General features: G+C 38.0%; 1 protein-coding gene across 2 annotated transcripts in view; it reads left to right on the top strand.

Annotated features, from left to right (window-relative positions):
- Positions 1-14,887, top strand: part of LOC148678079 (ADAMTS-like protein 1) — a 210,388-nt gene that overhangs the window by 51,646 nt on the left and 143,855 nt on the right. For both annotated transcript variants that reach the window (XM_088631318.1, XM_088631307.1), the window contains exon 2: positions 14,535-14,654. In XM_088631318.1, coding sequence (XP_088487444.1) covers positions 14,535-14,654 — 120 coding nt within the window. The remainder of the gene's footprint in view (positions 1-14,534; positions 14,655-14,887) is intronic.

The following is a 14,887-nucleotide window of genomic DNA, read 5'->3' as shown; positions in this document are numbered from 1 at the left end:
ATGGCTGCAGTCATTTAACAGGGCAGTAGGGCCGACAGTGACTGAAAATGACAAAATAGCAGTCAAACCTGTTGGTGTTAGTGTTAGTTAAAAGCAACTGTTTGTTCCAAGATGGAAAACATCTGTTGGCAGTTTCAGTGACTGGAATAAAAGGCACTGCATTTAACTCTCCATTTAGCAATATTAGCTTTTAAACAGAATAAGACTATCATGAAGCAGTATATTGCTTTTACAGTTACTGTCAGTGGCCAAGAATTGTCTTTCTTATTTATCTTGACAGAGAATGTTTATTCCTTTCAGGAGCCGAAGAAAAGGTTTCTGAAAAAGTTGAACCATCTGGATGGACTTCTTTGTTGTTGGCAAATATTCTGGTACATTAATGAAATACTTCATTATATGCATTATGTGTATTATGGTAAATGCATAACAAACACCAACAAGCTTCCTTTTAAAGACAGGTTTATGTGTTTAATAAGGCATATTAAATGAAAGAGTCTTAAACTATGACTCCCTAAAAACATCTGTATATTTCAGTTTCCTTCTTTGATTTCACATCCCATTTTGCATTTTTTCTTCATTTTGTGGCTCATGTTTGAATAATGTGCACAGTCTTAGCATGTCTAGCCAAAGTCAGGGAAATTTGGTCATTGCAGATTAAGTGATAGAATTAAGGATGCACATTTTTAAAAGATGGAAGACAGGTGAAGGGACCTGGCAGTGTTTGACAATGAGTTTTTAAGTTCCAAGTTTGACAACATCTGGCATCACATTCTCTCTACAACACACTTCACATCCACACCTCCTCCCTGCTTGCTTCGTTTTACTGGTTCCCTTCTCTCTAGCTTTTCTTTACTAGACTCCGCTTGCCTCAGTAAACTGGTTTTGTGTGTGAAATCCACAATTTGCCTATTAGATCCCATTCCCACCACTTTATTTCAATCCTGTTTCACTTCTCTCTGCCCCCTTGTTCCCAATATAATAAATGAATCCCCGAGCACTGATGTGGTACCAGTGGCCTTCAAAACTGCTGCTTTTACCCCTGTGCCAAAAAAAACAAACATGGGTTTGGACAATGTAAACATTTTTTTCCAGTTTAACCTTTCTTGCAAATATTTTAGAATGTGGTATAACAATTCAGTGCAACAACCATCTGTTTGCGGATAACCTCTTCAAGCCCCTCCAGTCTGGTTTCCTGACAACTTCATAGCACTGAAACTGTCCTGGTTCAGGTTTCTAGCTGTCTTCTTATGGCTTCTGATTCTGGTTCTCTTTCTATTCTTATTATTCATTCCATCAACTGTGTATGTTTTCTTGTTGTTCTGTAAAGAGCTTTGAGAAACCTTTTTAAAAGCTTTTTAAAACCAAACAAGCAAGTGAATTTTGATCTAGACCCTCTGAGCTGTAAGTAGACACTGAGGCCTTGACAGCATGTGACACAGGTGTCGTATTAGGGCACAAACCTTTGCTCTTGCATTTTGGGTCATTTATGGTTTTCAATGTAGCTTTTTAGAGAGAATAGTAGAAACAGCATCAAGTTAACTTAGAAGAGAGGTTGCAAAGAGATCTGTGCAAAATTATAATACATGGTAACTGTAGCTCTGAGGAGAAATAAGAACCAGTTTTATTTCTTGATTTACAAAGTTCAAGGCAGCATTGATGTGACAAGTAAATTTAAAGTAAAATAAAACAAGGCATATAAGATACTGTGTAAGGTAAATATTTTTCTGGCGTGCAGATATTGATGATTATTATTTTAATATAATTTCATATGTTGGTTATAGATCAGTAAATTTAGTATATAACTGAATCTTGTAGGTTTTAAAGAAGAAATGCATTCATATCATGCATATACACACCTTTTCCAAAGTAACACATTTTGTGCCCTAACAGGCTGAAACCAAGACGCATTCAATCAGAATTTATTTACCTTTATGTACACATAGTAAGACACAACCTCGAAGTAAAAAAAAAAAGCTCAAACATTCTGAAAAGTAATTAAAAACAAAAACCTGGAAAAATGGGTTAGATAAGTGTACACACCCTTCAGTAATGCCAGTTATAAATTAGCCCTGGTGTAACCAATTGGCTAAATGTGTAACTTTGGGAAGGTGTGTAGACTTTCTATAGGCACTGTGGAGGATACTGGTGGATAGATACTGATAGAGGATATATATGGATATACATATAGAGGACTCATATGGATACAGTACTGTATGTGTGATGAAATAATCTCTCCCTAACCCCTGTTGGGATTAGAGCATGCACAGTGCTACGCCTCAGACAGTAGATAACTCACCCACACCAAAAGAGCATGTTTTGTCCTGTGCCAGAGTTTTACACTATCTAGATTTCAGTGTGTGGGGGTGTCCCTTCTGTACCTCGCGCAGCACACTGGGCCCTGTTACATGTACGGTACATGTCATTGTGTTAAATGAGATCATGTGGCTGAATGGAAATGAGAATCGTTTTAGCCTGGAAGAACCTTGGGGCAACCCTGAGGTTAGCTTATTGGTGTTTGGAGGAGTAAAATGTCAGAAACATATTTAAGCCAAGACACAACTGTAGTCAGTTACATAAACCAAGAGTATTATGATCATCTTATCACAGAACCTTCTGAGCACTGCAAAGATAAAAAATGAACTATGATCTGCCAAAGGAAATTACAAGGTTAATTTGCAATTTAAAGAAACAACATCTCTTGTGTAAAAAGACTTTAACCCGGACAGGAATATGTTGCTCAGTATATTCAGATGTCAGTTAGATGTGCCTTAAACTAAAAAGTCCAAACTAATTTTAGAACGTTTTCCAAAAATGGATGTTTTAGTATGGGACAGTTGTTTCTAAGAATTTCAACTTCCATCGTTCTTTTTTTAACAGTTTGGTGATTTGATTTAAATGAAAAACAAACTCGAAGCACAATGTTTAATTTATGATGTGCAGAATTACAGAATGGAGTCTTCCAAAATGAGTAATAAGGAACGTAAATGGAAAAGGGTCCAGGGAGAATAATTTAATTTTCACTGAGATGTGAAACTCTAACCTTTCAGTTGTTGAAAATAAATAATAATAATATGCAGAACAGACAGGGTCATGTGAAGATGACAGGCAGAGTTTTAAACAAGAACACTCTGAGATATTCATTCCGTACAGTATGTGTTGAAGTACTTTTGAAACCAGAAAAATTCTAAATGGTCTCAGAGCTGAAGGGGATTATGTAAGTAAGAGCAGTAATTTCCAGGTGGAGAGAGGGCAGTTGTCTATACTATATATCTATAAAAGGAGAAATTAAGAGTGTTGGTCAGATCTCAGCCTTATTGAAGGTATGTGAAAACTGTAGTGAAACATGCTTCAAGGAGAGGAAGATGGCAGAAAACGTATTCTAAAATATATAAATCTCTTAAAGAATTGATGAAGATAATACTTCCTTACTGTTATATAGTGCTTTTCTAGAGACTCCACTCAAAGCTCTTTACAGGTAATGGGGACTCCCCTCCATCACCACCAATGTAGCACCACCTGGATGATGCGACAGCATCCATAGTGCACCAGTACTCCCACAACACATCAGCTATAAGTGAGGAGGAGAACAGAGTGATGAAGCCAATTCATAGATGGGGATTATTAGGAGGGCCAATGGAACATTTGGCCAAGATGCAGGTGTAACACACATACTCTTTTTGATTTTTAGAGTCAGTACCTTAGTTTTATGTCTCTAGTTTGCTAAGTACTATCTAGGTTCAAGTGTGCTTTGTTAGCCATGCAAGGGGAGCATTTTTAAGATTAAGATCATTTTAGTAGCCACATACTATTTCTTGCATTAGGAATTTGTCTTTTCGCATACTTGCTCTCCATGAGACTCACAGACACACAGACAGGGAGAGAAGCTTGGGGTCAGAGCACAGGGTCAGCTATTGTACAGCGCCCCTGGAGCAGTTGGGGTGAAGGGCCTTGCTCAGGGGCCCAACGGAGTAGGATGCCTCTCCCGGCCATGGGATTTGAACTTTCCAGCCACAGGCGCAGATCCTTAGCCACACAGCCACCACTCTGCCCCAAATCATTTTTGTACAGTGATGTGAAAAACAAAGCACACTCCTTTACGATTCGTGGTTTTTCATACAGTATTAAGACATACCTGACCTTCCTCTAGTTCTCACCAAGTCCTAACAGTAGATAAGTCATGTGACAGATAGCACACAAGTTTTTCTTGGTCATTATTTATTGAAATCAGCCAACAGTCAGAAGTCTTGTGTACAAAAGTAAATACACCCTTGCTGACAGGTTTAGATGAAAAAGCAAAGCAGAATATTCAATTAGAAAAAGTTAGAAGTAGTTAAAAGAAAACAGTGAGAAAACATTTTGCTCAGCCACCTGGTTTGAGACTGTGATACTTAAAGAGAAAAATGTTACCAAAACATGGGCCAAGTAAAGGTGTAATATTGCTCTAAAAGATCCCAGCCTCTTTTGGTGCAAAAAAGATACAAGAGATTCCTTTGGTAACTTTAAGTTTATATTTTTAATGTTTAAGCAGATGACAGTCTCCAAAATCATGCTGTGGAAGTTTATGAGCTCTTGAACTTGTGTTCCCTTGATTTTCTTTGAAAGCACCATAGGGCAGTAATTCATAATTAGGTCATGGAAACGAGAAGAAGGATTACCTGACCCAAGGGGGATGTCTATGTGGAGTCGTTAGGCTGGACGTAAAGGAATTAGAGTTATTGACAAAGGTTTGCACACCAATACCTCACTCACATTCCTACTACTATTATAATATTACTAGTATATCGTTTAGGAATTTCTGACACTATGTGGTACTCTGAAAGTACAAAAATTGGATCTTACCATCACACTTCTATCTGTTGTGTAAAATCCCTTTTTTCCCCATAAGATTTCTTCTCAAGCATTAACAATTTAAAAGACAGAATCAAAGTTAAAGGCCCATCCAGATTATTTCACACATATTACTTCAGATTAGATCTTCATTATGCATCAGATGTACTTCTTAGTGATCAGTCTTCCGTGAATACATATCCTATCTCATATCAAAATGAAGGATCACCTTTTATTAAATAAAACCCCATAATGCACGAAATAAGAGTCCAGGTTAAGCCTTCTACTGTTAAGGTGTAGCCATTTTTTAATTTCCAGCAGCAGCTGAAGCTGGCACTGTCCTCCAGGAAAGACCAATTATGATATCAAGTTAATGTTATTACTGTTGATTATGTCCTTTGAAGCCTTGCAATGCCCTAGGTTCATTTCCCTTTTCTTCACATCAGCTCTAGCACTTTGAAATTGAAACCGCTGGAAATGAATCAGTTACCAGGACTGGCATGCCGTTCCCCTCTTAGAAACCATGCGGCACAAGGCATTCTGGGGATTAAGGGTTTTGTGCCTTTGTATCAAAAAGTGAGTGCTTTGTAATTGGCCTCATATTAAATAACTCAGATTAATCCACCTTCCGCCAAATACTTGGCCTCTCCTTCAGCTTCTGGGGAGAGCTTTATTCATGACAAGGTTCAAATGGTGTCTGTCTTTTGCTTTGTGACATGAATAGTAAGCACATCATCAGTTAAGATCTTACTGGATCCAAGGTTAACTATCCAGGGCAGTGAAACAGCTCTAGTGCCCCAGTTTGCATCCATATAATTTTTTAGCAACCTTCCTCTGTAGCACTTTAAATTTGATTTGCATGGAAATGTTATATTTAACATTTCATACAAATTTATTCTTATTTTGCTTTGCTTTGTTGCCTGTTTGTTTGCTTTAGTACACTATTCAGTGACAACCCCATGATTTCCAACGGTAAATATTAATAAGACCTGAGCAAGACAAGCCCTTGTGAATTACAAGAATGGTATACAGTATAGTGTTTTTTTCATTGTGTCCGTCTTAAAAACAATTTAGTGTAACATTTTGAGGAACACCATTGAAAAGGTCTATATCTTGATTTTACCCACCTCTTCAAGGAAATTTTACTTGGTATGTGAGATATTGGGCTTGTGAATTAGCAAGAAAGAGCAGGGCTGACCCAAGATGGTGGGAGGGAAGGAAATGTAGCCCTTTCCATTGTGCTTTCTCCAAATACCACAGCTGGGTTAAGGGCAATTGCCATTTTTTTTTACCTTGGCTTTGAAAACCCAGCCTGTTTTCTGAAAAAACACAACCAGTCCCAGCGGAGCGCCATGGAACTTTTTGGCTGCTATGGTTCATCAGCTCTTCAGTTTAACCAGTATCCAGTTGCTACATCCATGGAAATGGAGGCAGGCTGTCATCAACATTCAGTAGAAGGATAGATCATTTGATACATTCAGTAGAAGGACAGAGAGCTTATTAAAATACCTTCTGCAGTTTTACTGATGGTAGGAAGTGTTTAGCGATTCTACAAATATTGTTTTGTTATTCACACTTTTTAAGATTTATACTGAGGATTAAACATAACTTACTGCTTGTAACTGTAATACATTTACTAAGTTCTTTTCAGATAACAATATGACAATATTTTTTGTAGGAGGTACACTGACATTTAATTGAACAGACTAGTTAGCGATGCTGCCTCACAGCTGTCTGTTCAGTTCTGACTGGGGGTATCATCCAGAGACCTTCAGTAAGGTTGATTTGGTGTCCCTGTTTGTGTGCCATACATGTGTATGAGTTCAAGTGTGCCTCTGTCCTGTGATACACTGGCATTTTGTCCTGGTGTATCCTGCCTTGTACCCATTGTCTCCCAGTTTAGGCCCCTGGCATATTGTATTACAGTGCTTCTCAAACTGTTTGGACAAAGTACCACCCATGATCAAAGCAAAGCATCACCTACAAGTCATCTTCTCATAGGAACCACAGAAAATCTCAATGACCAGCATGAGCGCACGAGCGCACAAACACATATATTAAAATTGGCACGGAGCACTTACCATTTCAGTGAGAGGGGTGAGCCTGTTAAGTCGAGCAAAGCCTTGCAATGTCAGGGTCGAGGGCAGTGAGCTTCAAATGCAGATCTGGCTCAGCATCCATTTTGATGTGGTACTTTGTCTTGATTGCAGTGAGAGCAGAGAAGCTTTTCTCACAGAGGTAGGAAGTAGCAAAGGCATCAAAAACTGCAAAGCCTTTAATGAGAGGGCTGGGTATTCACTCTGTCTTTGGATCCAGAAATCCAACAGTGACTGTCGTTTCAACTCTGACATCAAAGTCGCATCAGATGATAACCCGAGCAACTTCTCTTGATCAGCACGGGTTCCTGATCCACTCTGGTGTGGCCTCAACTGGAACTGCTCTTCCAATAACAAGAGGTGCACTGCAATTACATCACAAACGGCAGCATCAAGTGCCACACCATATGTTTGGAGATACTGTAGTTCTCCAAAGTTGGGAAAGCAGAGACATCACTTGTGTTGATTTTATTAAAATAAAGGTACAGCTTTTTCTTCATAGCAGTGATCTTGTCAGACACGTCAAAAATTGTTAAAGAGAGCTCCTGCAGTCCCACATTCAGCTCATTCAAATGTGAGAATATATCAACCAGGTAGACTAATTGTACCAGCCACATTACAAAGCACACTGAACAGACGTGAATTCATTGGTCGAGACTTGATACAATTCACAACTTTGACAGCAGAGTCTAACAAAGATTTTAAATCCTCAGGCATTTTCTTGACTGCCAAGGCCTCGCAGTGGATACTGCAGTGCGTCCACTTCATATCTGGAGCAACCTCTCTAATTCGTGTAGCTACACCGCTGTGTCGTCTTGTCATCGCTCTAGCACTGTCTGTAAAAAATCCACGACACATTTTTTCCAGTCTATGCCATTCTCTTCGATTAAATTAATTCAGAAGCTAAAATACATGCTCTCCTGTAGTGCTTGTTGGTAGCAGTTTACAGAACAGAAAGTCCTCATGGGACATGCCCTCAAACTCATATCCAATGTAAACGAGCAAATTGGCCAAATCAACATCTACAGACTCATCTAATTGCAATGAAAAGCATTTTAACATGCTCTTTTGACATCATCTCCCATATCAATAATTCTACGCGTGACTGTGTCATTCAAAAGGGGCAGCAGGTCGAGCTGTTTAGCAGCTTTTTCTCCACACATACTGTAATACGTGTCAACTCTTATGCCAACGATAAACAAAGTTCTTCACCAGTAGTGTGGGGTTTACCTGCTTTAGCAATCCACAAGCTTGCATTTTTCCCCGTTTCCGCTTAAAAGACAGTCAGGAGTCTGTCTCAGAAGTTAAAAGAAGTTTTTATTGAATGCACATGATGCTCAGTGTATTTTTTCTAAAATTTACCTAGAACAATCCTTAAATATTTTTCTGTTATCTATCATGCTTTCCTGTGCTTACAAGATTGCCAGTATTCCAAAATCAGGCACATTCTCCAACCTCCCTATTTGCTACTGTACTTCTTTAAATACAATTGGTCACTAAGGTTCGTAGCACGCATTCCTTTACAATGGTATATACTGTACATAATAACCCTTGTGTCCTCTCAAGTATTAGCTTGCTCTGTATCAACATAGTAAGTAGGCTGCGTATTTGACAGATAAACGAATTTTATTAAAATAGAAAATATGGAAAACAATCCCAATTTTTCAGTGCACACAACAAATTTCCCGGGTCATCTGATGTACCCCCTGGAGGCGGTACGCACACCACAGTTTGAGAACCGCGGTTGTATTAGAAGTGGTTATTGAAAATAGAGTGATGATTGACATTTGTTCCCAATAAGATTGGAGCTATTGAAGGTTGAAGATCAGAGGCTAGTAGTGCATTTGACTAGTGCTGGATATGATATAAGCCCTGCCATAGTGATGCATGCTTTGCACCATGTTGGAGATGCTGTGTTATGGGTCTCTTCCCCATTCTTCCTGTAGAACATGGACAAGCAAATCTCTGAGCTTTGGATGCCACATGACATCCTGGCTCATCCCACATCCCACATCTCACAGGATCTTAAGCCTAGTGAATGGAGCATCTATGGCATAATTGTTATATTTTTATCTCACAAGAAATCTGTTGTTATCTGTTGTTGCATGGCAACGCACAAGAAGGATGTGCGTTGCCATGCTGGATTGTTGCCACTTTGTTGTGCTTTGAAGTTGGGGTTGTAGTTTGAGATAACCAGACTCATGCAGTTCATCAAAAGTCATTTACAAGACATGTAATATTTATACTGTACTTGATGATTTTAATCTGGGGAAAAGCCACCTCACAAATGTGCTATTGTGGAACCAAAGCAGGACTTCCCCTCCAGTGCACAGGATGACAAAAGAAGGTACATCTAACCCCAAAATCCATCTTTTCACCCAGCTTTCAGCTCAGAGTCACTTTGCATGATGATTATCTCCATGTCAAGTCCACTGCTCTGCTCAAATACCTCCTGAAATTTTTAAAGTTCTCTAATATCGACCTGAGGAAATCTCAACCTAGGTTGGAGACAAACTTGATGTTTTTGGATTTGTCTGATGATTTTGGATGCCTGAAATCTATTGAATTTCTTCTCCAATTTGTTCAGGCAGTCACAGATAGTTTCTGGATAAAACGTTAAAAACTCTGTGTCCTTTCTTTTTGATATATTAAGATTTTCTGCAGATTTTCAAAGTGTTCCTCTGTTCCCAAACTCTGAAGACCATAGATGCAGTTTCAGCTTGAACACCATCACTGCACTCATCGTGTGTGATAAGTCTCTGTCCCCCCTGCAATTCTTAAATTAGGTTGTTTGTTTTTTGCTGTCCAGAAGAAACCCCAAGTCTAATAACCACATTTGACAGCTTGCTTCCCAAATCATTTCTCACAGAGTAATTATTTAAACAAGTGATTTGTGTAGAGCTCTTGCATAAATTCAATTGACAGTCTTGACAAGTACCATCACATGAGAAAAATCAATTCTGTTATTGGCAAATGCTTGGTGGTGAGTAACACCATTGTATTTGATGAAGTATGGGAATGCAGGATCAGTTCTGCAAAGCCTGCATAGACACCTAGCATTGACAGCACATCGTCGGTGGGGTTTGAAACCACTTTCTTGAGTTGAATGTTTTTCTCAGTCAAATACTTTTGAATTTGAATTTGTTGTAGTTACCTCCACCTTCTTTGCTTATTGAGTGACAAAAAGGCTCATTAAATTCTCTACTCATAAAAGAGACTTACAAAATACTTTAAGGATACAGTTTTAGGAATATCATTAAAACCATAAATTGCAGATATTAATGGTAAGTCAACACTGAATGATTCATATGCAAATGTAGAAGTGATTTTCATGGGAGACTTCGATTTTTCCCACCTAGACCGAGAAAAACAAAATTCGAATTTCATAAAACCGACCGAAGACCGAAATGGTCTGCAAGGTTAATGACTGCACTGCTCAGTTTGTAAGCGCACCTACAAGAGGAAATACTAATGTTCATCTTGTCTTTCCAAACAATCAAGACATAGTGTGACAAACAGAATTGAGAGAATCATTAAGGAAGTGTCATTGTAATATGTTATGCTTTCAAATATACTTTGAAACTTTACATTTTTTTGTCCAGATCAAGGGTTTAGAATTTCAGAAAAGCAGATCTGCAAGACTGAGATAGAGGTCAAGATAAGTACAATGAGATAGAACAGTTATGGAATTTGTGGAGAATGGATGGCAACAGTTTAAAGAGATTTTGATTGATGCACATAACATATTCATGCCAAATGTGAGTAAATCAAAAGTTAAAAAACAATCGAAATGATATAAGATATTAAGGAAAAAAGGAAATGAAAGCAAACTATAAAATTCTTAAAGGAACAACAGGATCTAGTTTCATTTGCAAGCAATATTAGAAAGGGCAAGAGAAAGTGGAAAGGAACATGGCACTGGAGGCTAAAAGTACAACAACAGCAAAGGAACAGTAAAGGATGAAGCTCTACATCTACATAAATCAAAGTTCTACATGATGAGAGGCAAATGGCTGATGTACTAATGAGTATTTTATTTAGGTGTTCATGGAGAGAGAAATGAACACAAAATAACTTGCAGAAGAACAAAAAATCTGTATTAAACTGTGTGCATAGAACAGTTTCAAGGATAGTTATTAAACTAATCAAACTCCTCAACAAATGCAAATAAAAAATAGGTTAAATTGAAGACAGAAAAAACACCTGGCAGATGGTGTATAATGTAGTCTTCATGACCCTGGGTGTTTTGGCAGTCTAATATGAGTCACTCTGAAGTCATCCCTGTTTTAGTCACCATGGAATTGTCCTTTAGGGTGTCCTTGCCATGGCCATAGCAAATTGCTGAGTGTTGCAATTCACTCCGTCAGGAATTATCTACCCAAAACGTGCAGCCTACATCAGATGAGGAATTGAACTTCTTACTTTACAGCCACAGTACTGGACAGTGTTAAGATATAGAAGTGAATTAAGCGCTGAAAATAAATTATCCATCCATGCATCTGTTTAATGTCTCTCTCACTTTTTTTCCATTACTACTTAAACTTTCAGTCCCAGTAGGAAGCTTCTTTCAATTTCACAGTATTTGCAGCTTAACAACCAGCAGTGAACACTGAGCGTGATTAGATAAAGACCATGTCCACATAGCCAGCTCTATTGCTGAGGCTCAGGGTTACGGAATGTTTAAAGTAAACCAGCATTTGGAAGCTGTTGAATTGAAACCATTTGCCAAGAATCTGTAAAATTACAGCCTTTAACCTCAACAACAGATTGAACTGGATGTCTGTTGTCGAAACAAGGACCTAAAGGACCTATACAATCAGCTCTTATACAGTAGGTCTGACAGCAGGTGAAAGGCAACTGTATATACAGTACCACAGCCTGAACAATGAATTTAAGTGACCGTTTATTAATTAATTGTATTTTGGCAGATTATGAATTATTCAGTGTTCAGATAGAATCCAGCAGTTAAAAAGAAAAGCTAACCTTGAAAGGTTTTTGAAGCTTTTCTTGAGCAAATTCCTATTACAACCATAAACTTAAGCTAACATGATGATGCATATTTGAGCATAGGTGATCATACCTAAAACCAGAATTTAATTGATTTTCTCAGCACACAACACTATTTTGCATTTTATTACTGAAAGAGGCCTGTAATTAGTTTTATGTGAGACCCACATGAGCTGTGTCAGGATCCATTGTAATGTACTGTATTATTATCTATGCAAATGGAAAATGTTTAATCTTGTGTACATGGTATTTGTTTGTGGGAATTTATTAATTGGATGCTTTGATACCTTTAATTTTTCCTTTAAGAAAGTAGGCTGACATAAAAGTTTTATATAGACATTCATTTAGTTGCTGTTACATTATATTAATTACATTTCCGTTTTCTTTATTCAAGGATTAACTAGCTGGCATTAATCCTTGCACGGTTCTATTAAAACGGGTTTGCTCCTTGCATCCTGGGCTTTTTCACTCATGACTTTATTACGTGCTCTGTGCTCATATTCTCAGTGGGTTTGAAGGCTGCGTTTCCCCTTCTCACTCCCCCAGGGTTGCAGTTTCAAGTTCAGAGGGATTATCCTGTGCATGATGGATTTCCAGTGTGAAAGCCAGTGAAAGTCCCTCTTGTAATCATGATTCCGCTGAAGGGAATGAGTTTCCATCACACAGTCATGTCGGTCGCCACCCTCTTTCTCCGGTCAGGCGAAAGGTATCGAGTGGCTTCCTCTTCTGCTCTGTATGAGCTTCAGCTGCGGAGTGGGAGCTGTAATGCAAAGCACATCCGAAAGGAAACAGTTTTAAAGCCCTAAAGCCATTTTTTTACTTTGTTTTTAAATGCTGCTTAAGGGGAGTAATAGCAGATAAAATCTACAGAATCCATAGTTTTGTTTTCTTTTGTTTCCTTAGAAATGTAGTTGTAGAATGAATAATTTTATGACTAAGTTTCTTTTATTTTAATAATAATACAGATAAATTTGAGAAGATGTCAGGAATAACACGCTTTTTGTTGTGTGTTAAGTCTGCAAACTTTTCGCTCCTCTTTCTTACTGAACCCTGCACCATGTTTTGACTGAGATTCCAAACATGGGTTCCCAGAGCATGATTCTGTTGTTTCAGATGCTATGTTGTGGAAAAGCAAATGCTAATTGATTGCAGTTGATGGTGTTGAGTTTGGGGAATTACCACAGATCTGATTTGTCACTTTTAACTCTGGCGTATGGGCCTTTTCCCACAGTCTGGCAACATGTATTTTGTGTTGGTTGCCTAGCAACAGAGGCCAGTCTTCCTATTTTTCCAGTTCACTTTGGCTCACACTATCTGCGGCAAACACTTAACCTTGTTCGTTATACATTTTTTTAATGCCTAAAAAGTTCATGTCCATGGATTCTGTACTGTACATCCTTGAAAATGGCTCTTATTGTTAATGGGGTTGATCCAAAATCCCTGTTGTGATTACTGAAATTTAAAACCTAGGAATAAGACGTTGACAAGCTCAAAATGTTCAAGCACTGGCAAAGAAACACGTGCTAACGTATGAGAAAAAAAAGTACAGATAATCTTCTAAGGGCACTTGAAAGATACTTAATAATGAAACTTTTGACCATTTTGAAGGTTGATGTTTTCACTCATGAAAAGATTTCAAAAGCCTAGGTTCTATTTAATTTAACATGATTCATTTCTGCAGATTAAATATGATCTGCATCATATCTATCAGCTTTGAAATGACATTTCATTGATTAACATGCAGACTGATACTTGCAAAGCATATTTTCATGTGGTAAAGATTATGAGCCTTGTATTCAAAACATGTACTGTACAGTAGGTGCTTAATTCCCTGTAAAACACGATAGGGATTTAAGTATCTAAGTGGTTTACATATAGGCATTTCTTTTATTTCTGAAGAATATTTCTTACGTTTATCATTAAATGTGTTTCTCTTATACTGTATGTACATAACTCACAGTTAGCACCTATCACACAATTGTTTTGGATTATGATGGTTTTTAGGAATAAAAAAAACATGGTAGTTTTCAGGGGGTAGAACAGGGTTATCCTTCAGTACTTTTTATTTCCTTTTATTAACATTTCTGTTTCTTGCCGCAAAGAATGGCATTTTTTCAATGAGAGTAAAGTTTCCTGCTAGATATTTGTTTCAGCCTTATTAATGTGAAGGTTTTTTCATTTACTGCTGAAAAAAAATCATTTCTGCTTTTACAGTCTGCGTATTATTATTAAAGGGTGGTTTAAAAGGTGAATATCTGTTTTAAGAAGTAAAAGATTTGGTTGAGGTGTGTTTGATATTCTTAATCTAACACATAGCACGGGCTATTTAGTGAATAAGAATAAAATAAGTCAGAACTGCTTTGTTACTTGTAACCTCACACTGTATTCTTGATTTGGAAAGTAGTTCCCATAGAAATACCCAGTTTAAGAACAGTGACAAAACAAGATCTCAGACTGCTGGAAACCTACAGAAGTGCCTTTCACTACCCTGTGTTTGTTTGGCTGGCTGAGCTATCGTGCCAGGAGCTGTGTGTTGTCCTTGCTTACCCAGAGGGAGTGTGATACTTGTTCAGAAATGTGTACTGTTATTGTGTCTTTGAACAGGTGTGGGCTGTTGGGGGCGAGGGGGCCGTGTTCCTGCGAGAATTTACACTGATCCGCAGAGATAATCTTCAAGAGGAGTCGCTTTCTGAAAGCCTGGCTAACCACAAATCTGATGATCCTGTAAGTCTAGAATCTGCCTCATGCATTTTTAGAAATGTCAGGCCTCTACTGTGCTCCTCCCTGGGCCACAACACAATGTTGGTCCCCACTGTTTTTCATGTCTTGATGTTGTGTATTATTATAACTTTCTCACTTTGTTCTTTTGTGAGATCTAACAATGCCCATTAAGTCAGTGTATTTTTATATTCTGTATGTTCTATATAGGGGCAGCACAGCACGGTGTTTAGCATTAC

This window comes from Lepisosteus platostomus, chromosome 1, assembly GCF_059453375.1.
Source record: "Lepisosteus platostomus isolate fLepPlt1 chromosome 1, fLepPlt1.hap1, whole genome shotgun sequence".
Classification (NCBI taxonomy): Eukaryota; Metazoa; Chordata; class Actinopteri; order Semionotiformes; family Lepisosteidae; genus Lepisosteus; species Lepisosteus platostomus.
Note: the sequence above shows the minus strand (reverse complement) of the source record. Positions and strands in the feature narration are given on the sequence as shown.